Here is a 24,423-nt window from a genome sequence, read left to right on the forward strand (position 1 = left end):
ATGGTTTTGGTTAAAATAGTTCTTTTAAAGTCTGTGTTTGAGAGTTCCAATATCTGATGTTTGATGGTTATTATTACTGATGTTTCTCATTGTGTTGTTCTTGTTTTTGACTGTTCGGGGCAGTGTAGTTGATCATTTGTTTCTAGACCTAATTGGATATGAAGGGCGTTGCTACCTTCCTGTAGAGGGGATTTGGGTGTGTCTCTGCCCTGTGCCTGCAGGGGCCTGCATCTCAATCCAACTTCAGAAAGAGATTTTTTTTTTTTTCTGGGCCACACAGAGGATGGGAAACTGAGCAGGCCAGCTTCTGTTCTGTGTTTATCCCTAGGACTGAGATCTTCACAGATTTTACCTATGGTCCCCTACAGGCTTCCCTTCCTTGCTGGGTCCTGGGCTCCAATATTTGTACCTGTACCTCCTTGCCCTTTGTTTTTTCTTTATTTCTTTTTATGTTAATCCTCCCCCGAAGATATTTTATCCCCATTGATTTTTAGAAAGAGTGGAAGGGAGAGAGGGTGGGTGAAATGCTCGCGCTCCAAAAAAAAGATAGATATATATATAGAGAGATTGATTGGCAACTGCCTCCCGCATTTGTCCTGCCCCTACTGGGCTCAGGTTTGAACCTGTAACCCAGGTACATGCCTTTGATGGGAAACAAACCTGTGACCCTTGGGTGTGTGGGCTTATTCTGCAAACACTGAGCACACTGGCCAGGGTGAGGTTGTCAGATGCACACTACTCAGCATCTTAGCCCCAGAGAAGCAGGCAAATGTCCTTGAGGAAAAGTGGCTTCAAATGGCACAATCAAGTGTGTGCAGTAATAAACACACACACACAACACACTAACACGCATGCGCGCGCACACACACACACACACACACACACACACACACACGGTTATATCTGGAGGATAAAAATCCTATCATTGAAATTGCTTTATCAAAGAGCTTGTATTTGTGTATATTTGACGTATGTGCATCCACTCTTGAACCATCGTACCTATCCATGTCTTCTTCCAGAGCCTTCCGGATGCCAGTATAGAAACGCATATGCACTCATACTGTCCATGCGGGAGGCAGGGGCTGTGTTCCACGGATTCCCAGGCACAACACTTAGAAACTCTAGGAGTCATTTGGCTTAATATGATTTATTGAGTTGAGCAGTCTGTGTTTCCCTCCTTGCAGAGGGTTTAAAAGATACACCGAATCTCGGACTTGATCAGATCTAAGAATTCCTGACAGTGATGACTGAGCATTATTCTTAACAGTATACAATGCAGTTCACATGATGCACGATTAGTTACAGACTCAGAAATCCATTGTAAGCATTTGCTAGGTAACAAACACAGTAAATCAAAGAAGTCCACCACATTGCCACCACGCAGAGACACTAAAGCGGAACCTTGTCCTCTATGGGTCCAGACCCTTCTCTGTGTGTGCTATGTGCATGCCTGGGCAGACGCACTCTCCCGACTGCGCTGGCATGAAGGCGCACAGGTGCAACACTGGAAAACTGCAGGAGTCCCGTCCCACGGTGTCCTCAAAGCCAAAGAAGCTGGTCTCCCGCGGAAGGACCGCTCCCGCCCTGTGCTGGCAGGCCTCCTTCCCAATGCCATGTGCGGGGCAAGCCCTGGGTTCATCGTCGGGAGTACCTGTTCTTGTAATCTCTGATGGCCTTGGCCATCAGCGGTGCCATCTTCTTCATAGGCTTCTTGTGGCTGCTGAGCACCTGCTTCCCAGGCATGGGGCGAGCGCTGTGGCCGCTGGCGGGGACTGAGGGAGCTTCAGGGCTGCCTGCTGTGGGGGATGGGGCCGGCAGGACTTTTTCCTGGACAGCTGCTGCAGCTCCTGGTGTGTCAGAAAAAGTCCTCTTTGCGGGCGGGTCCCTGGGCCGGTTGGCGCTGACCTGCAGGACCTGTTCTGCCACCTCCTGCTCTCGGGGCTCCCGCAGGGACTTGGGTTCTTCCCGCGTGTCTATCCCCAAGGCGCGCTGACAATGCTCCTTCCACGAGGGATCTGTTGGTGCAGCTAGTGCTCCATGGCGATCCTCCAGGCGAGGGAGCTGCTCAGGCGCATCCCGCTCCAGAACCGGTTCCAGAAGAGAACACGGCACTCCTCTGGCTCGAGAGAGCAAGTAGACGCTGTCTTGCAGGCTCTGGACGCAGTCCTGGAGCAAGGCGAGCATTCTGCTGCGCCTGGCCCTCTTGGGCCCAGAGAACACCTGCGTCCTGGAGCTCAGCCTGATTCCCATCAGCCCAGCTCCTTCCTCTGGGCGAGGTGAAGGCAGGGCCCTTGGCCTCGCTTGGAAGGAGGACGTCAATGGAAAGGCAGCCAGTGGGGGCTCACTGGGCTGGCACGGCCCGAGGACTGGCAAGGCGGGACACGCGGTGGGGTCCGGGGGCTCCACTGGGCGCGGGGCCCCGGCTGCCCCAGGTGGGGGCGGCTTCTGGGACTTGCCTGCCTCTGCCTTGGCGCCTGTGGAGTCCTCTTTGCCAAGACTCTTTGCTTGAAGCGCGGTGGCTGCAGTCTTCCCGCTCTTCCTCTTCTTGCTGGCGGGAGGCTGGTCATAGGTGAGGTAGGCCTCGAAGGACATGGTGGGCGGGTCTAACTCCTGCTCCTCCGCGGCCGCCCCCTCCAGCTCAGGTGGGGGGCCCGCTGGCTTCCTTGCCCAGTGAGGAGCTTTGCCTTTCCCTTCTGGCGTCTTGGGGTTGTTCCCCACCTTCCCCCTCACCTTGGGCAGCAGCCTCCCCGACCCCTCTCGTGCAGAGTCTAAGCCTTGTGGACGCTGCCCCTGTGGGTGGGATTGGCTGTCCCCCGAGTGTGTGCGCTTTCGCTTCTTCTCGGGGTTGTGTGCAGCCCCCTCCGATGGAGGCTCGGACTTCTGGAAGCTGCGGCGCTCTCTTTCCTTCCCCTTCTGGACGCCCCGGGAGGACAGCCTTCCCCCGGGTCCTTGTGGGCAGAGAGGCGCTGGGCTGTTCTCCCTGGCGAAGGCTGGGCGAGGTCTCTGGGGGATCCCAGCAGAGGGCTCCTCCTGGCCCTTGGCCCCCAGCGGGGGGCTGTCCTTGTGGGAAGGCGGGTGCTCCCCTCTCCGACTCACAGCCCCTCTGCCCTGGGGTGCCCCCAGGTGCCTGTCCGGAGAGGCTGCCAGGCGGCCTTCTGCAGGCCTCTGAGGTGCCCCGTGGGCCCGGGCCGGGCCCCGCTGATGGGCCCCAGACATCCAAGGAGCACCTGCCGCCCCTGGAAGGGCCGGGGCTCCGCCGCCAGAAGGCTCTGGGTGGCCGGTCCTTCTCTCCTCGGTCCACTCAGGACAGTGGGGCCGTTGGATGGGCCTCTGGAGCGACCAGGGCGCTCTGTGCTTCCTCCCTGGGCGCTCGGAGCTGTGGGATGGACCGCGGGATGCTCGGGGGTTTCCCTCCCTCTGCTCCTCCAGTTGAAGAGATGGGAGTGGGGGGTGTCCGGAATGCCGCTCCTCCCAGCACGTTCCTCCCTGGGCTTCCTTCCCCGGGAACCAGCTTCTCGAACCCAGTCCGGGGCAAGGCTGCTGAGAGGTCCGCGCTCGCACTTGCGACCGTGTCGCTGCTCAGTCTCCAGCAGAATGGTCCCGCGAAGGCCCAGCAGCTCTTTAGGGGAGGTCTGGCGTGAAGGGTGGGGCGAGGCGTGCCCAGGACCAGGGGCGGAGTTTGGCCCCGCCCAGGGCTGAAGCAGGTGCCAATGACACCTTGAGGTCTTCCCTTGTGGTTGGAACCCAGCCATGGGGTGGGTTCCATTAATCCAATCTTCTGGAGGGGGAAACTGAGGCGGAGGGAGGCGAAATTAATTTGCATACGCGGGTCACGTAACGGGAAGAGGGCAAGCAGGAGTTGAAAAAGTGGAGGTCCAGTGTGAGCCTACCCTTCTGAAGAGGGTGAAGAGCGGGAGCTTAGAGGGAGAAACGCATGTGTGTGCACTCAAAGAGCTTCGCCCTAGCGGGGGCAGGAATGGTCCCCTGTGTGTGGGGGCGCCCGCAGAGCAGGGTGTGCCCAAGGCCTCCATCGGTTCCTCTGGAGTGAATGGCTGAATGACCTTGTGCTCCGATCACCTGAACATCAGCAGTCGGGCCTGACTCAGATCAGCCCTAGACACTCCAGTGTTCTTTTTTTTAAAGTTATGTTTATTGACTTTCTACAGAGAGAAAGGGAGAAGGATAGTGAGAAACATTGATGTGAGAGAAATATCAATGAGCTGCCCTCTCACACGCCCCCACTGGGGGTGTGGCCGCAACCAAGGTCCATGCCCTGGAGGGGAATTGAACCTCGGATACCTGAGTTTGCAGGCCTAAGCTCTATCCACTAGGCCAAACCGGTTAGGGCCACGCCCACGTACTTGTGGGTACTTCCCTTCACCCTAGAAGGACGCAGTTTCATTCACTGTGTGATGACTGCCCCCCAAGAACGCCTTCCCAGTCTCCACACTGACTCCAGCTCTTTGACTAGGGAAGAACTAATGAGATGATGGCTCGATGCCCAGTAATGAACCTGCTCTGACACTTTGGGCAAATCAGGGAGGCTCCGTGGTTGCTCCGCCTTGTTTTGTTTCTACGTGAAGTTGTTTGGTCCCTTGAACCATTCTCTAGGCAGGCCTTCTCAGTTTTCCCCTCAGATTTCCCGTTGTCTTACCGTTATTCACCTAGCAGTCTGTATTTCCCCTGTCATTCTGGTATTAATGATCCCCCAAGTCTTAGGGTCGAGGAAATCCGAGAATTCCTGAGCATTATCATTGTTTTCAATATTCTCAGAAGTCCCCATTGGCCGTTTTAACAGTGCGTGATTACTCAGAGTCATAACTCAATTTTGAGGAAAGGGTCTGTAACAAACACAGTAAGTAAAATAACAACGCTACGTTCCCACAACCCAGAATCACGGAGGTGTTAACCAGGGGTTGACCTTAGTGTTTCTCCATGCATCTTTCTACATCTTTTCCATGTGTGTAGATATACACCAATGCATACACCGTGTTTTTCATCTAAATGAAGTCAAATCAGAAATATTGTTATTCCATTACTTTTAATCCTTACCCAAGCATATTTTTTCATTTATTTTTATCTTTACTGTATTTTTATTTTTCATAATATATTTTCATTGATGTTAGAGTGGAAGGGAAAGGGAGAGAGAGATAAACATCCATTTTGGGAATCATTGATTGGCTGCCTCCTATAGGCCCCGCACTGGGGACCCAGCCTAGGATCCTGGCATCTGTCTTTGACAGGAAATGAACCCGGGACCCATGGGGACCCCGGCCAACGCTCTATCCACTGAATAAAATGGAGTAGGTCTCCCTTGATGGTTAGAGAGAGTGAGAAAGAGAGGGAAAGACAGAGAGAAATTGCGATTGGCCTCCTGCAGGTGTCCCTACCAGGGTCGGGGAGGAGCCTGCAACCAAGATACAGTAGTGCCCTTGACCAGAATGGAACCTGGGACCCTTCAGTCAGCAGGCTTACACTTTAGCCATAGAGTCACATGGGCTAAGGCATAAATATGGTTCTTTAAGTAATTAGTTCTCTAATCAGCATTCAATCCAGGATCATGCATTTTATCTTGTTTTTCTATCCCTTAAGTTTATTTGAATTAGTACAGCTCTCAATTTCTCTGGTCTCTATTTTTATTTTATTTTTAGTGACACTGACTTTTGCTAGAAATTTTGAAAATTCTTCTGCAGAGCCTCTCCCTTTCTGGATTTGTCTGATTATTTCCTTGAGATATCATTTGCTGCTCATGCCTGGTTAGCTGAAAGTTGGTTCTAAAGACTTGATGGGTTTACGTTCATCCTTTTAGTTCACCTCTCAGGTGAAACTGAGGACATCAGGAGGCTGTGGTGTTGACTTACTGAGATGGTTGTCTGATCTCTGCAACCTGCAGGTCTGATGCAATTAGAAAGTATCATGTGAGAACATGAGCTTTATGAAAAGAACATACATATCGTAATTCCATAATCTAGTTCAGTGTTTAATAACGATGTTATAGAATGGGAAGTCCCCTGTGTTTTAGTGGATTTTCTTCTTTTCTTTTCTTTTTTTTTTTTTTAAATATATTTTATTGATTTTTTACAGAGAGGAAGAGAGAGGGATAGAGAGTTAGAAACATCGATCAGCTGCCTCTTGCACACCCCCTACTGGGAATGTGCCCGCAACCAAGGTACATGCCCTTGACCGGAATCGAACCCGGGACCCTTGAGTCCGCAGGCCGACGCTCTATCCACTGAGCCAAACCGGTTTCGGCGATTTTCTTCTTTTCTGAAATTTCAAATTCTATAACCAGTTCATATTCAGGATCCACAACAAATGCCCTCTTTCATGAAACACTGTTGCTGAGTATTTGACCAGTCCTGACTTTTTATTAAAGACAATAAATGCCTTCCTGGATCTGGAGACATTCCTGTTGATAGGTTTAGTGCTTTTTCAAGTTATGAAGCATTTGAAACTTAGGAAGTTTCCTGGTAGAAACAGGAGGTAATCAGGAAACAAACAAACAAACAAAAAAAGCAAATTAGAACCTACGGGTATATATATTCAAGCATTTAAGTGAATATTAGACGCAGGGACTGTAAAATAGAACTATAATAAAAACATTTGAAAGAAGAAATGTGTCCTTTTTAACTGTTTGTTTTTGAGATGGAAAGCTTAATGCAAAATTTGGATCTTATTACAGAAATTGAAAAGAGCTCATGCAAATTAATCTCCATTGCACCCGTAAAAAAGAAATTAAAAGCAGTAATGTTGAATGTGGTGTGTATACAGTAACATTTCCTAAATATCTTCTGGGTCTAAAACTAGGAATGATATTCAATGCTTCCTTTTCCTCAGGCTACAGTATCATAGGATTCAATTTTGAATCTGATAATGGAGGCATTTTTGTTGCACAATAGCCCACAAAGGAAATGTAGAAAGAAGAAAACAGACAAATTACTGAAGCAGAGACAAATGAGATGCCTCGGTAAATGTTCATGTCTGGGCTTTCTTTCTTCAGTAGACAGGAATTAATTGAGCATCTAATTGTGTCCATTTCAAGGGCACACCATCTTTATAGCTTAAATTGACCGTTTCTTGGTGGCCCATTTCTTACTTTGAATTCCAAAGATAATTTTCTATGTTAGTTGGAATGGCATGAGTAGAAAGATGTTATAGATCTGGCAAACTTCACACTTAACTATAATTTATAAGACCACATTCTACAAGTCAAGTAACAGCACATCTTAAATATTTAAATTTTTATATTTTACTGATTTCAGAGAAGAAGGGAGAGGGAGAGATAGAAACATCAAGATTCATTGATTGGCTGCCTCACCCGGTCACGCCCACAACCTGGGCTTGTGCCCCTACAGGGAATGGAACCATGACCTCCTGGTTCATAGGTCGATGCTCAACCACTGAGCCACATCTGCCAGGCTCAAGTATTACTTATAATTCAAACTTTCTTTTCCTGAGTGACACAATATTTGGAAGTGAGTGGAGAGAAAACATGATGTTTTCAAACACCATGATTCATTTAAGCACTAATGGACATTTAGGCTATTTCTAATTTTTAAAAATATAATGCTGTGTTAGACATCTTTGAACATTAATCACTGTGCAAACTTGAAGTATTTCTGTAATATAGTATAATTGATATTCTATAGTATAATTTGCTAGCAGTGGGAATTGCTGGGTCAACAGGTATGTGTGTTTTTTTTTTCATTTTGATAGATTTTGTCAATTTGCTCTTTATAAAAGGGTTGTACTAGTTTATGCTTCCATTATATCTAAGCACGTCATACTCTTTTACACGTTGACAATGCTGGATATTATCTGGATAACATTTTAATTTTTTTCTGCATTTAAAAATATTTATGATTCTTACTGAAAGAAGCTTATTTTGTCCCAATGAACTGAAGAAATATTATAATACTTAGGGTTGTTTCTGGTTTCTTCAACAGTTAGGTACATTTCAAATTATGATAAAACCAAAAAGAAAAAGCATAAAGGGAAATGTCTACCTAGGTGATTTTGTGTTTTCTTTCCTGTCTAGTAAGTCTATCCCATAGTCACACTGATGCATGTTAGAGCCAGTTCATCAAAATGAGTAAAGAAAGAAGCACCATTGTCACATCTCAGATGTGACCAGGGCCTGCCTCCAGGGTGCTGAGCAGGCCCTCAAAGGTTATGGGTGACAAGCGGCTCTCCCAATCATTTCTACTTTGAATATCAAAACTATTGCATGAAAATATTTCTATTGTTAGATATATTTACTTTATATATCAGGGCAAAAGCATTACTCAAATTATTTACATTCATTCTAGCCTTCTTTTCTCTACCTCTCCCATTTGCATTTGAAACCCTCCTTATGGAGATATCATCCACATACCAAGCAAAGTGTACAATTCAATGGCTTTTAGTATATTTACAGAGTTGTATAACCATCACCACATTAATTTTAGAACATTTTCATTTCTTCAAAACGAAACACTACACCCCCTATTGCCCTCTCCAGCCTTCCTCTCCCCTCCCCTTTTAGGAACACTTCTCCCAAGATCTTTGTCTGCTCCTCTAATGAGTTTTCTGGCTCTACATCTTCACAAAATTCAGAGCTATGAGCCAAAGCCAGTGCAGTGTGTGCAGTACCGAAGAACACAAGCAAAACACTCCCTGGCTATTTTTCTCAGCCTCCTGGTCATAAGAGAACATTTGCATCTGTGCATGTTTATTTTTTATTTTTTAATATATTTTTATTGATTTCAGAGAGAAAGAGGAGAGAGAGAGAGAGAGAGAGAGAGAGAGAGAGAGGGAATCATAGATCGGCCACCTCCTGCATGCCCCCTACTGGGGATTGAGGCCACAACCTGGGCATGTTCTCTTGACCAGAATCGAACCTGGGACCCTTCATTCCACAGACCCACACTCTATCCACTGAACCAAACCAGCTAGGGTGCGTCTGTGCATGTTTAGATTCGGAGGAAGCACGTGCTTCCTGAGTAAATGAGGAGAGATTGAAGTACAAGAACAAAGCAATTACAGCTGTTGAGCATTCACCAATCACTGACCCTGATACTGGCACAGCACCCCACAATTTGCTCAATTAGGAAGGCACTAGTCAGTGTCCAGTGCAGTGTCTTTTGAAAATGGTTTTCATGGCTCTTCAGTTAAAATTTTTTTGTTCTCAAAGACCTTTACATACAAAGGAGATGGATTAGCTTCATTCACAATTGGACTGTAACTATTCAGAAATTAAAAGACATGATCTCCTATAAGAAGGTTGGGGTGTGTTTGGGAGGCAACCAGTCGATCTGTCTCTCACATCAATGCCTCTCTCTCTCTCTCTCTCTCTCTCTCTCTCTCTCTCTCTCTCTCTCTCTCTCTCTCTCTCTCTCTCTCTTTCTCTCTCTCCTCACTATCTCCGAAAAGCAATGGGAAAAAATATCCTCAGGAAAGGATTAACAACAAAAAAAATTCTAGCGAATAATTGCTTTGAAATGGTCACTAAAATTGTGGGATATTTGATTTGAGGAATTGTAAGAGACACCATTCATTTGATACTATGTGAGGTCAGTTAAGAAACACTGGTGAAGTTTTAATGAAAGACTCTTGCATTCATTAAAAAATGAGCTCAAACAATTCTAGTTCTGTGAATGAGTGTCTGAGCTGATGGGATTAATTAATGTCGCTATTATTTGTCCTTGGTCAAACTTATTTACATTCTGTATGTATTTTATACAATTCTTGTTTGAAAAATAATTTTTTATGGACAGATAATTTGGGGTCCTTTTTTTTCTTTTAAATCTTTATTATTGAGAGTATTGCAGCTATCTCCCTTTTTCCCCCACCATTGCCCCCCTCCAACTGGTTCCCACCCCACCCCAGGTCTTCACCACCTTACTGTCTGTATCCATAGGTAAGATCTTTGGTTAATCTCTTCCTGCCTTTTCTTTGAGTCTGTGCCATGCTTCCATGCTTCTGATTCTATTTTATTCACCAGTTAATTTTGTTCATTAGATTTCTTATTTGTTTATTTTGATTTTTAGGTTTAATTGTTGATATATATTTGTTACCATTTTATTTCTTAAAGAATACCCTTTTAAAAAAAGATACCTTGATTTCATGTAATACTGGTTTGGTGGTGATGAACTCTTAACATTTTGTTTGTGAAGCTCTTTGTCTGAGCATCAATTTTAAATGAGAGCTTTGCTAGGTAGAGTAATCTTGGTTGTAGGTCCTTACTGTTTATGACTTTGAATATTTCTTGGCACTCTCTTCTGGCCTGCAAAGTTTCTGTCAAGAAATCAGCTGACAACAAAACAAAACAAAACAAAACAAAAAAGAAATCAGCTGACAGTCGTATGGGCACTCCCTTGTAGGAGACTAACTGCTTTTCTCTTACTGCTTTTAAGATTCTCTCGTTGTCTTTAACCCTCGGCATTTTAATTATGATGTGTCTTGGTGTGGGCCTCTTGGAGTCTTTGAAATAAGGCCACTTAAAGGCTCAGCTCCCCTTATTTCATGTGTTAACCATCAATCCTACATTGAGATTTTTTTGTTTGTTTTGTTAATCCTCACCTGAGGATATTTTTCCATTGATGTTTTAGAGAGAGTGGAAGGAAGGGGAAGAGACAGAGAGAGGGAAACAGCGATGTGAGAGAGACATTGATTTGCTTACCTCCCCTACATACCCTGATTGGGGTTGGGGATCAAGCATGCAACCGAGGTACTTTCCCTTGATGGGACTCGAACCTGGGACTCTTCAGTCCACGTGCCAACACTCTATCCACTAAGCCAAACTTGCTAGGGCTACATTGAGACTTTTGACTTTCTTAGTAACTGACCCAACTTTAAAGAGAAAAATTTACCCATAGTAAACAGGGTTAGGAATAAAGGAAAACATTGCAAACAGTTTTGTTGATTCTTGTCTAGCAACTTTAGAGTAGGATTATTTAGAGTAGAATTATTTAACAAACAGTTTTTTGTAGTTATCTTTGTACATATTATTACTGATTTTTGCTGCCTAACTAATCAGTGGTTCTTTCCATTCAATGCTGCCTGACTTTTTTAAACAAAGAAAACTTTATTTCTCTTCACTTTAGACTGGTAACCACAGTTGTTTGATTTTGGCAAATTTGGCATGCAATTTTTTTTGGGGGGGGGGGGCAATTTAAATAGCAGCTTCTCTCTGGTCTGGAGTGAATGTGCAGGGGTGGGAGTAGTCTGGTGAGGAGGGGTGAGTGCAGGGGAGGGAAGAGCATTGGCCCAGGAACTAGAAGACTTGGGTTCTGCTCTCAACTCTTTGCAGGCTTTTGAGCAAATCTCTTTACTTTTCTAGATTTCAGGTTCCTTCCAGACCTTTAAAATTCTGAATCAAAATCCCAAGCATAATTTCTGAATTTGTACATTTAAGAACATATCCCTTATTTTTAAATATGATGTTGTATTTTTATTTTGCAAACTTAATTTGGACTGAATTTTGTAATGATTTTCATCTTTATTACTGAACTAATAATTTGGAACAACGTAAATTTCATGAAGTGCTTCTCCTCCCAATACACTAGATGGCACTATAGGAGAGGCAAATCAAATTACAAAAAAAAAAGAAGAAACTTTGACTACAATGCTCATTTTGGTAAATTAGAAAGGCCTTCACCAAGAGTTCTTGTGTCAACATCTTCAGAAAGTGAATGAAAACTGATAATGTTGCACATATTAATGTCATTTTTTATAGTGACTTTCAAACTTTTTTATTGTGATCAACTAATGAAGACATTTGAGATTGAAATCCAGAACACAGGCATATGAGCAAACACAACAAAAGTTTCATGAAGCAATAGTAAGCCTTCTACCTGTTACGCATTATGTGATAATTCTATTGCATTGTAAACTATGCTGTTTATAACCCATTAACTTGATATCATGACCTGTAGTTTGAAAACAAACAAATAAATAAATTATCTAGTAAACCTATAATGAAATATCAGATTCTACTTAGCACTTGGTACTATGCCAGGTACTGTGGGCATTTAAAGATACTTCTGTTTTCTGGGAAAGGGAAGAGTTGGTTACCTTGAGACATATTAGATAACAATCCTGTATGCCCCCAGACTAAAAATCAGTGGAAGCAGATAATTTAAGTGAAGGTTTTATGGAATAGCTTGATCATATGTAAGCCTTTACTTTGATATGAACTTTTGTTGGGAAAATTACATACTGTGGAATGAAAAGTAGTCACATGTAGTAGTCACATGAATGGAATGCATATTCTATTCATATAAAGTTCAAAAATGTGAAACTAATTTTTAAAAAATATTCTTATTGATTTCAGAGAGGAAGGGAGAGGGGTAGAGAGATAGAAACATCAATGATGAGAAAATCATTGATTGGCTGCCTCCTGTATCCCCCACACGGGATTGAGCCTACAACTGAGGCTGTGCCCTGACTGGGAAATGAAACATGACCTCCTGGTTCATAGGTCGCCACTCAACCACTGAGCCACACAAGTGGGGCAATATGTATTTTTAAAAAAATACATACATATTTGGTAAAAATGTAAAGAAAAAGAGAATCTATATAATAAAAGCTTAAGCGACCATTACGGCAAAATGACCAGAATGACCAGTCACTATGATGTGCACTGACCACCATGGGGCAGATGCTCAATGCAGAAGCTGCCCCCTGGTGGTCAGTGCGCTCCCACAGGGGGAGTAGCGCTCAGGCAGAAGCTGGGCTCACACCTGGCGAGTGCAGCAGTGGTGGCGGGAGCCTCTCCTGCCTCTGCAGCAGTGCTAAGGAGCAGTGAGCAGGCGGGTGGTAAGGATCAAGGGGTCCCAGACTGGGAGAGGGCACAGGCTGGGCTGAGGGACCCCTCTCCCCCAGTGCACAAATTTTGTGCATCGGGCCTCTGGTAATTAACATAAAAGTCAGGATGGTTGTTACCTCTGGGCTGGGCAAGGGGAATATTACTGGAAGCATTTTATAAATACACTAGAGTCCCGATGCATGAAATTCGTGCAAGAGTGGACCTCCCTCCTGTTGGAGAAAGATAAATATCACATGATATCACTCATATGTGGGATATAATGATCAACATAATTTGATGAACAAAAATAGACCCAGAGACAAATGACAGGGGATATGGGGGGGTTAGAGAGCAACCAAAGGACTTACATGCATGCATATTAGCATAACCAATAGATACAGACACTGGGGTGGTACGGGCTTGCCCAGGGTGGGAATGGCTGGGGAGGGGGCGTCAATCAGGGAAAAAGGAGACATATGTAAAACTTAAAGAGTAGGCCTTCCTTCCCCTGGCTGCCAGCACCAGCTTCCCTCTGGCACCCAGGACTCAGACTTCCCTTGTAGCCCTGGCTTCATCCAGAAGATTGTCCGGAAGGACGTCTAGTCTAATTAGGATATTACACTTTTATTATTATAGATTTCAGGGAAATTTGAGATACCAGATAACTAAATGCAACACATTAACACTATGGATAAATGTAAAGATTCAGATAGTCTGAATAAAGATATTATTATGTAGGAAATTCCCTTGTATGGCTCTGCTATTCTATTCTAAGTGCTTGGCTGTGCAGTCACCCCTGAATGGTGATTGGAACTCATCTGCACTTGGTGCAGGGACTGGGTGGGACTCTGAGTGAATTTAAGTTGTAAGAGCAGGTAAGTACCTGGGATGTCAGAGCTGATTCCTGGTTCATGAGTTTATCTTTATTATCACTTTCCTTAACCTGGTCCAAATAGGACTGTGTATATTTGTTTCTTCAAAGTTATAAGCAATAAAATGCCAATTATCATGGCAGTAAGAATTTAACTAGTAAAGCGCAATCCTAATTTAAATCACAGTACCTTCAGTTTACAATTAAGAAGTCAGCTGTAAGAAGAAAATAACAGTGGCCCTAGCTGGTTTGGCTCAGTGGATAGAGTGTCGGCCTGCAGATAGGAGGGTCCCTGGTCGATTCCAGTCAAGGGCACATACCTTGGTTGCAGGCTCCTCCCTGGTCCGGGCCCTGGTCAGGGCTCATGCAGGAGGCAACCAATCAATATTTCTCTTTGTCTTTCCCTCTCTCTTCCACTCTTTCTAAAAATCAATGAAAAAATATCCGTGGGTGAGGATTAAAGAAAAACAAGAAGAAAATAACAATAGAAAACAGTTTATATATCCCAAGAAATGCCAAATTGCCTTCCAGCCTTTAAGTCATGCTTCTTGGTTTTGACCGGCACCTTTACCTTCAAGGGTTTCTTGCTATAAAGGGGTGTTACATCTCATTGTCATCTGACCTAAATTTTCCTTTTTGTTCACAGTGCAAGATGAGGACAGAAGCACGACGAAAAAATCTTCTTATTTTGATTTTGCATCATTTAACACAAGAAGGGTATGTTACATTGCAAATATTTACAGAGATGAGTCCTCTCTTTTTCTGACCTCCGCTTTTCCAGATACACCCTTTAAATAACAAGTCACAGATTTTATTTTTAGAGCTGTTTAATTTTACAGAAAAATTGGGCACAAAGTACAGGGGGGCCCTGGCTGGTGTGGCTCAGTTGGTTGCAGCATCATCCCTTGCACTGGAAGGTGTGGGGTTTGATTCCCGGTCAGGGTACATACCTAGGTTTCTGGCTTGATCCCTGGTTGAGGGAAGAAGCAACTGATTGAGGTCTCTCTCTCTCTCTTTCTCATCTCTCCTTTCCTCTCTCTGAAATCAATTAAAAATTACAGTTAACTTTTTTTTAAGTACAGAGAGTTCCTATATGCTGGCAACCTCCCCATGCTTCCCAGTCTCCCCTATTATTAACATCTTGCATTCATGTGGTACGTTCGTTACAATTGATGAACCAATACTGTATATGGGTATATTATTAGTAGCTAAAGTCTGTAGTTTATATCAGGGCTCACTCTGGTGTTGTACAGTTCTATGAGTTTTGACAAATGCATGTCAGGTATCCACCACTATCGTATCATATGGAATAGCTTTGCTGCCCTAAAAATCCCCTGTGCTCTACCTGTCCCTGCCCCATCCTCAGCAACCTAGACACACACTTTTATTGCCACATTTACCATATTATGTACTTGAAAACTTTATTAACAATTAAATTTTATTATCCAGCTCATGTGATACACACCTTTTCCCATACAGGTTTGAAGTTAGTGTAGGCCTTTTTTTATTTTTTATTTTCTTTATTGATTAAGGTATTACATATGTGTCCTTATCCCTCCTTTGCGCCCCCCTCCTCCCCCCCCCCCCCCGGCTACCCTGCTCATGCCCCCACACCCCCTGGTGTCTGTATCCATTGGTTATGCATATATGTCCTTTGGTTGATCTCTCCCCCTTGCCCCCACCCTCCCCTACCTTCCCTCTGAGGTTTGACGGTCTGATTGATGCTTCTCTGTCTCTGGATCTGTTTTTGTTCATCAGTTTATGTTGTTCATTATAAGTGAGATTATGTGATATTTACCTTTCTCTGACTGATTTATTTCACTTAGCATAATGCTCTCCAGGTCCATCCATGCTGTTGCAAATGGTAGGAGTTCCTTTCTTTTTATAGCAGCATAGTATTCCATTGTGTAGATGTACCACAGTTTTTCTAATCCACTCATCTGCTGATGGGCACTTAGGCTGTATCCAAATCTTAGCTATGGTGAATTGTGCTGCCATGAACACAGGGGTGCATAGTTCCTTTCTGATTAGTGTTTTTAGTTTCTTGGGATATATTCCTAGAAGTGGGATCACTGGGTCAAATGGGAGTTCCATTTTTAGTTTTTTGAGGAAACTCCATACTGTTCTCCATAGTGGCTGCACCAGTCTGTATTCCCACCAGCAGTGCATGAGGGTTCCTTTTTCTCCACATCCTCGCCAGCACTTGTCATTTGTTGATTTGTTGATGATAGCCATTCTGACAGGTGTGAGATGGTACCTCATTGTCATTTTGATTTGCATCTCTCAGATGATTAGTGACTTTGAGCATGTTTTCATATATCTCTTGGCCTTCCTTATGTCCTCTTTCACAAAGTATCTATTTAGGTCCTTTGCCCATTTTTTGATTGGGTTATTTATCTTCCTTTTGTTAAGTTGTATGAGTTCCCTGTAAATGTTGGAGATTAAGCCCTTATCGGTGATAACATTGGCAAATATGTTCTCCCATGCAGTGGGCTTTCTTGTTGTTTTGTTGATGGGTTCTTTTGCTGTGCAGAAGCTTTTCATTTTGATGCAGTCCCATTTGTTTATTTTCTCTTTAGTTTCCATTGCCCTAGGAGCTGTATTGGCGAAGATATTGCTTCGGCATATGTCTGAGATTTTGCTGCCTGTGAATTCCTCTAAGATTTTTATGGTTTCCCATCTTACATTTAAGTCCTTTATCCAGTGAGTTTCCCAGGGTCCCACTGCTGGCCATGTACACAGAGATAATGCTCTTAATCCTGTTTTTCTTCCTTCAAAATAAAGAAATTGCATTGACCTGAATGACTTACACTCAGCTCTTTTCTGTGCAATGCCTATCCTGTAACTGGCAGGGGGAGGAAATTTTGCCACCCACCTGTTATGGCATAAGGAGTTTACTGTTAACAAAACATGCATTTCTCCTTTTTGCCATGAGATGGCTCCTTGAATCTTGAATCAATAAAAATTTTACTTAGAGTAATATTCCCTGAGACCTGCTGGAAAAGGGACTTATGGATTATCAAGATGAAACGTGAATTATAATGTAGGTATTTTTAAAATGTTTTTTTTAAAATTGATTTCAGAGTGAGGAAGGGAGAGAGAGATAGAAACATGAATGATGAGAATCACTGATCAGCTGCCTCCTGCAACACCCCCCCCCCCCCACACACACACACACACTTACTGGGGACCGAGCCCACAACCCAGGCATGTGCCCTGACCAGAATTGAACCAGGACCTCCTGGTTTATAGGTTGAAGCTCAACCACTGAGCTACACCCATTGGGCTAATATAGGTAATTTTAAGGACATATCAGTGTCAGGAAAATAGACTCGCCTTGAACAAAATACCAAGAATTCAGCAAAGAGGATAGATTATTGTGGATTGAAATAAACAATCAGAGAAAGCTTTGTAGAGAAGGGATATGAGCTGGTCTTTTTCTTTTCATTTTTATTTTTTAATTATAGCTGACATACAGTGAAAGATATGTAGAATGCCAATAGACAGATGTGATGGACAAGGACATTCTAGGCAAGGGCACAGAGGAAGAAGGGGCATGGCATAACTGAACAATTAGGGAAACAGAAAGACCAGAGTTCAAAAGTGTGAGGGAGAATTGGTGAGATCAGACAGTGGAGGTCATGGTACAGGTCCTCGTGGCACCACACGTGCATCCCCTCGGACTCAGTGCCTGTTACCATCCTCCGTCTCTACTGCTGTGTCTTGCTCATTGGTGCTCACCACTTGTCCTGAGGTCCTGTCCTGTCACTGTTGGTTAAGAACCTCTAGTGGCTCTTGCCAACCCTATCAAGTTCAGACCTCATTCAGTCTTCCAATTGGCCTGCATCTGGGCCAGGGAAGAGAGCATAACAATGATAAAAAAAAGTTTTCTCCTTCTACCTTCTGGATTCAAGTCAAACAGAAGGAATTATAACCTATAGTAGGAATTCTTAGTCTTGGGTTTTTTACAAACCCCTGAAGTTGTATGCTAATCTGTGCACATTTGTCAGGAGAGAGTCCTTGCTTTTAGAAACAAGTTAACTAAGATTATGGACTGGAGAGTCTTTCCACTTTCAGAGGATTGTGAGACAACGCACTTGTTTTTATTGCTAAGACTACTTAAGTCAGACAGCTTTTCAACTGAATAGGTTAAAAATGACAGTGAAGAACCCATGGTGAATATACTACTTACTAGAAGTGGGAATGTGTGACTGATGAAAAAATTACCAGAAATAATACATCCAACTGGATGACATCTTCTTATACTAAATTTCCTCAATGATGTTGCTCAACATATCGTGGGAATTTTCTTCAGAGCTCATGACATAGTCTTTTAAATCGCCTCAATGATGGGCAAATCATGCCTATTGGAACTGAATTTGGGTTTTATCAATTGTCAAATGTTGCCTAAAATGAATAAAGATGTAAATACCCACTTTTGGCTACAAATAAAAAGGTAAATCACAAGGTATTTTCTTAGTTGACTTATTTGACTAAACACTTCCAACAACGTTTTAAACAATAATGGCTCTGGACTTTTAATGCCTGTTTGCTTTTGTTCTTTCTACTTAGGGTTAATTTTTTTTTGTTTTGTTTTTTTCTTATGTGCAATGGCCAGATATATTGATACAGCGAATGCTTTGGAGCAAGAAACTCAACTGGGGTTACGACGCTTTGAAGTTTGCGACAATGTTGACCTTGAAACTATTTTGATGGACTATGAGAGCTATTATTTTATAAAATTTCAGAAATACCCCAAAATTATTAAAAAGGCACCAGACACAGGTACATGGCTATTTTCTAGAAATAAAACTTTATCTCATCTTTAAGATTAGCATTTCCTCCTCCTTTTATTCCCAGATAGATGGAGCCCCTCATGCTGTACTGAAGGACTAGACCAGACAGATCCCGTAGCTTCCCTTAGATTCAGTGCAATTTAAATATGATCCTTGGACGTGGACATTCCTTTCGTTATGTTGGCATTTGTTTGAGGAGCATGTGTTTTAGAACAATGAAGGCAAAACCTCAGAGTATCACAGGTCCTTTTTTTTTCCAATTCTAGTTTACATTCAATATTATTTGTATTGGTTTCAGGTGTACAGCACAGTGATTAGACAATCATATACTTTAGAGGTTTTTTTTAGAAGCCCAACATTACTTTCATTTCTGTAGAGATGGAAAGAGCTGTTAGAAGAGGATAAATGACAGAAGATTCTTTTCTTGCTAGGAAGACCTATTATCTATCTTGAAAATAACATGAAAATGAGTATTGGTGAAGCTAATAGCTCATGTATAGATAATGAAATGCTTTTGAAAGCCATCAATCCAGATAATGATCAATATTTTGCAAAGACCCAGTATAGGTTAGCAGTCAAGGAGGCTGGCTGGAGGAAAGATCTAAAGTGAGGGCCCTAGGTTTTGTAGTAACATTGACTTAGAAGTATGTAAGTGGGGGAAGTAATTATAAACCAAGGGAGATCATTGTCCTGTTTACAAGGCACTTGTTAAGCCACAGACTTTAACATTTCATGTGGGGACCAGGAAACCAAGAGGAATGTCAATTAAAAATAGCCAGGGCCGAATCTCAGACCTGGAAGGGGTCTGAGAGAGAGGTGGTTTATCTGAACTCCCTTCCAGTGCAGGGTTCAGAGCCCTTGGCTGCTGGATCTGAGTCTTGGCAGAGAAAGCAAGGACTCTCAACCACTGGGACACCAGAACTATTATTGAAATGATCTGATTTCTAAATTGCCAGCTCTGATCTAGCTTGGAAATGCATTCTCTTGGGATATGGACACTAAATCTTCATGTTCAGGTAAACTCGCAGAGTATGACTGAAAAGTAGTCCCTGTCAGACTCATGGAATCGTCCTGATGCCCCACAGACCAAGGCAAAATGTTTTCAAGTTCATGAAAACCTAATGAAATGGTAACTAAGCCCTTACTGGAGTTGTCACTAGGTCCATGGTCTCCAACAGGTTTAATATCCAAGGCCTCTGGGGCCTTTCTCTACCTGGAAACACTTGGGAAGCCTGAACTTCTTTCTCTTCGCTGGTAGTTTTGTTTCTCTCTAGATAGGAGTAGCTTAGAGTCTTTAAATTCCAAAAGGCTGTTGCACAAATTTAAAAGCAATGTAAAAGGACAAACATACTTGAAAAATCACTTTCTCTTAAAAATTAAATTCTTTCCTTTTCCTCCCAATATCTGTTTTGCTACAGCCGAAAATAACGTACCACCAAGAAGTGGAGGGAAGGCCAGAAGGTAAAGTAAATGGTAATTCATCTTGATCAACTCAACTCTAGGAATTTGTGGGACCATTTCAGAAGATGCTCCAGTGTGGCTCCATGACTGTCTACCAGCAGCACCAGGCTGTGGTCCTGTGATTTAGGTGGGCCCAGCCATGTGTTCGCTCATGTTACAAATGTCCAGGACATGGCCAATGTCTGTCAGTTCTCCTGGTTTTACTGTGAATAGTTGCACCCACTCATGCTCTGTTTTTCTAGACTCAGTGGTTTGAAAAGGATGGACCTCAGAGATTAAAAGACCTGAGTTCAATTCCGGGCTCTGCTTCTGACAAGCTGGGTCCTAGCTGCTAGGAGCATGTTTCTGACACATAGTGAGTTCCCTGCACATACTGAGCACCCAAGAAATAGTATTTTCCCTTTTAAAATCACACCTGAGTTTCTTTGTGCACGCCCATGTCCTGACCTGTCTGAAGACAACCAGGCCTTTCTTTTCTCCTCCTTTTTTGGCACTCGTCTTATATTCCTTTCTCTAGCTTCTCAAATCCAAATCTCATTTGGGACTTGCAGCATCTGATGGAGCCCCTCTGTCTCTTGACCATTCTGAGGAGACACAGTGTCCTCCTCAGTGTCCTCCTCATTCCCTTCTTCCCACTCCCAACCCACACCCACTGTCAGAGCCTGTTCAGAAATGGCCAGGAGTGCAAGGGCATGGCCGCCTAAGAAGGAAGGGCCAGACACCTCACAGGGCTGTTTGGCATCATTTATAAAATGGCTGTGGAACCCTGAATGCTTTGTGATAATATGCTGCCTGAAGCTACCTTTGCTTTGCACTATTCTTTAGGAATGTTTTATTGTTTTGACCGAGTGTTATCCTTTTCTTTTTCTTTTTTTTAAATTGTTTAAAGTATTACAAATAGTAGTACATGGGTCTCCTTTTTCCGAATGTTGTTCTTTTATTTATAGTTGCCATAAAGCTAGTCAGACTCTAGTAATAAATAAGTACTTCTGAATAGACCCAATGAGGAACATTTTAAGAGGCCATCTTTGGGAACACATTTAGATTCTGATTATTTTTCAGCCATACATTCATGCTTGGAATTAGCTCAGAATCCTTACCTGGAAGGACATTCTATGAGTGAATGTCTTTGGAGCGCTTTGCTTCCCATTTGGGATAGATGTTGATGGTTTGGGGTTCCTTCAGCTCTCCTCTGAGTAGATGTTTGTACCTGCAAGCATGAAGGTTGGATAGCAAATGGCTGGGATCAGGATGAATAACTAGGAAAATAATGAATGGTAAATAATGAATGGTATTTGTTTACAATTTTATACTCAAAGATAGTTGTTGAAATGAGAGGTTGTATCATGCGATTGGCTATTAACAGATGAGAGTGCCTTTTCCTGATTCTTGCATCTCACACCAAAGAGCAAGCTCCCAGCTTAGAGATTTGCAGCTGACCCAAGGAGGAAAAGTTCTTTAATGCGATGGATGACAGAATTAGATCTTGAAATTTAGGAGATGGGCCCAAATAACAAGATGAAATTTAATAAAATATGATTTACACTCTACCCAAAGATCCACAACAAATAGCTCCCCTATTAAAAAACCAGGGACCTAGGAATCTGAGTGAACTGCAGATGCAGTATGAATCAACAATGTAGTGTGATTACTAATGTGGTCTCGGCTTTCATCAATAGAAATAGTCTGGAAAGTAGGAGGTGGCTCTATTCTGGTCAGAAGACAGTGGATTAAAGGTGTCCAGGATGAGTAAGAATATGGGAGCCAGATGACCTTAGGAATGACTGGAGAAACTGGATGTTTAGTTTGAAGAACAGAAGACTTGGGGTGGTCCCTACAACAATGCAGTAGCTGTTTTCACTCTCTAAAGAGAGATTGGATCTTCTCTGCAATATTCACAGGACATGCCTAGAACTAGTGACTGAAGTTAATTAACAGGGTGAATTTGGTTCCATATTAGAAAGAATTTTACAATTGTTAGAGCTGATGGAAATGAAATTGTGATGCTTTGCACATTAGTGCACTTGTCTTTCATCATTTTAAAGCAAATCTGTGAATCATTTGCCTCCAGTGGGAAATAGGCTCCCAGTTTCCTTACAGCCATACAGGGTGTTGAGGCAAATTTAACTCTCTATATAGGTCTATATCTATCTATCTATCATCTATCTATCTATCTATCTATCTATCTATCTATCTATCTATCTATCTATCTATAATCTATCTATCTATCTATCATCTATCTATCCTTACTTCATTTAAATCAATGCTGTTCACAAGGATTTGCACTTATGAAATGCCTGGTATTCATTTCATAGATTTTCATTGCTATGCCAGCAAAAGACCTGAGGGGCAGACATTCTTATTCCTAATCTACAGATGAAAAACAGATGCCCTGATAAAGTGGCAGTTATTCCTCTCCTGACATTTACCTCATTGGGCCCAACACTGGAGTTGCCACATGTGGACATTGGTGGTATTATTGGCATAGATGGTCTCACTGGCCAAATAGCTATATGGTTATAGTAGACATGACCAACTTTTTCTTTCTCACAAAGAAATGGAGTTGAAATGGCAGCTCCCTGAGACCACTTAGCATAGGGGGAGAAAAATTCTAGAAATGTATCTCACATGGGAGGGCAAGAGAATGAGAGAACCAAACACCTGATGATGTGGGTATTTGTGTAAGGAACAAGTATATTTTACTTCTGCACTGATGTATAACATAGATACAGTCAAGGCATATATACTCATAGCTACACTCCCTTCCCAGTCAATACCCCCCATCACCACCTCAGTTAGCCACTAATTCTGACTTGCAGCCCCATTAATTTGCTTTGCCTGAAGTATACAATTCTGGTGAAAATTTGTCTTATAAACATGAATGACCTGTGACAACAGAGATGAGGTAAGGTTGCTTTCCTTCCATGAACCCCTTTTGACATCTATTGTACACAGTATGATGGGAGGTATTTTAAGTAGCACACTGGGTTGAAACCATGGACAAATCCCTGGACTTTCTAATGCTCATTCATCTGAGTGGAGGACTCCTTCCTCCTGTGCCTTTCCCCTGCTCTTCCAGAGGAAAGGGAGAGGGGGAGCTGGGTGGAGGTGGAAAGAAACAAGGGAAGGATGTTTGTAAAGCATTTTGGGAAAAGAAAGCTATTTACAGAAGGGCTGAAGCCAGGGGTCATGAAAGGGAAATGCAGAGAGTGAGTCAGGGCCTCTAGGAGGAGGTGGCCCTCTAGCTCCGTCTTGCAGAAACCCAATGGGTAGATTGAGCGACAGGATAGGGGGTGCAGATGTTAGGGCCCTATTGTGGTATACCTGTCTATCTTTCAAGAACTCTGTGTGCTCCACAAGTTGTTTAGTTACCTCAGACTAAGGGTTAGAATAATTTCCTTCAAGGTCTTTGCTTCCTCCCCTAGGGTGATGAATGACAGTTGTCAAAATCTTCCCATGATCAGTCAGCTGAGGCCACGGTCCAGAACCACGATGGGGAAGCCAGGGGAAGCCAAACCCCTCCATAAGGAACATCCTAAACAGGTCGGGACAGCTTTGCTTGGTGTCTGTAAAAAAGTAGGTGACTGAGAAATAGCCCCAAGAAAAGCCACTTTTTTTTTTTTGAGGACCTATGCTTTTTTAAATTGCTGTATGATCTCACTAAATAGTAGATTTTCCAAGTCGCTGGATTAAAACAGGCAAATCCCTAGTCTTCCTAATGTTTATGACTTTGAGTGGGAGGGCTCCTCCCTCCCCAGCCTTTCCCCTGGTCTGATTGCTGGGTGACAGCCCCTGAGGGGTGAGCGCTGAGCATGGCAGGAGGGCCTGTTTGCTGCAGAGTCCGATCCTCCCATTTGAGGTAACTGTAGTCAGCAGGCCTTCCTGTCCTGAAGTACCTCCCTGGATCCCTAGATATGGGCCAAGGGTTGTCTTGGGTGTGGCTGGGCCTCAGAGTCTCCTGTTGGATTTTTCTGAAGTGACACGGTTGGTCCCCACCCCAGACCTCCACACTGGACTTTCTGGGGGAGATGGGGAGCAAGAGGAGAGAGTCCAGCAGGCGGGTGAGACCAGCAGCTACTGACTCAGGAGATCCAGGCCTAGAGATTCCTGGTTTAGAACAAAACATACCTGATTTCAAAGGAAACAGAACCAACAGAGATTATGAAATATAATTAATGCCAAAGATGTCTCGTGGGGTAGAAAGAAATAATCACAAAACTCAGTTGGTCAAAAGGAATCTCTCATCTTCAAAGAGGTTGGACGGTCTGGCCATTGTAGTCTGACCCAGGCAGAAGGGAAATGGAAGGGTAGCAGATAAATCCCACAGGAGCCGGCTGGCTGCTGCCCTTCAAACTCAGCACCTCTGGCCATAAACACCTCTGGTCGCAGGAGAAAAGACAAGCCAGCAAGTGGAAATGGGTTGAGGCATTGGAAAAGCTGCTTGGAGCCCATGCTTCCAAGGCCAGCTCCTTCCACGTGGCACAGGCAGATAGTTCATCTTGGGGCTG

The 24,423-nt window shown here is 43.4% G+C and overlaps 1 protein-coding gene across 1 annotated transcript in view; it reads left to right on the top strand.

The window, feature by feature from the left end:
- Positions 1 to 24,423, top strand: part of KATNAL2 (katanin catalytic subunit A1 like 2) — a gene marked incomplete at its 5' end in the record, with an annotated part of 133,824 nt that overhangs the window by 73,246 nt on the left and 36,155 nt on the right. Inside the window, 4 exons of the mRNA XM_079783960.1 lie at positions 14,305 to 14,375; positions 18,277 to 18,443; positions 19,873 to 19,915; positions 23,341 to 23,458. Coding sequence (XP_079640086.1) covers positions 14,305 to 14,375; positions 18,277 to 18,443; positions 19,873 to 19,915; positions 23,341 to 23,458 — 399 coding nt within the window. The remainder of the gene's footprint in view (positions 1 to 14,304; positions 14,376 to 18,276; positions 18,444 to 19,872; positions 19,916 to 23,340; positions 23,459 to 24,423) is intronic.

The sequence above is a fragment of the Cnephaeus nilssonii genome, assembly GCF_951640355.1.
Source record: "Cnephaeus nilssonii genome assembly, chromosome: 11".
NCBI classification, from domain to species: Eukaryota; Metazoa; Chordata; class Mammalia; order Chiroptera; family Vespertilionidae; genus Cnephaeus; species Cnephaeus nilssonii.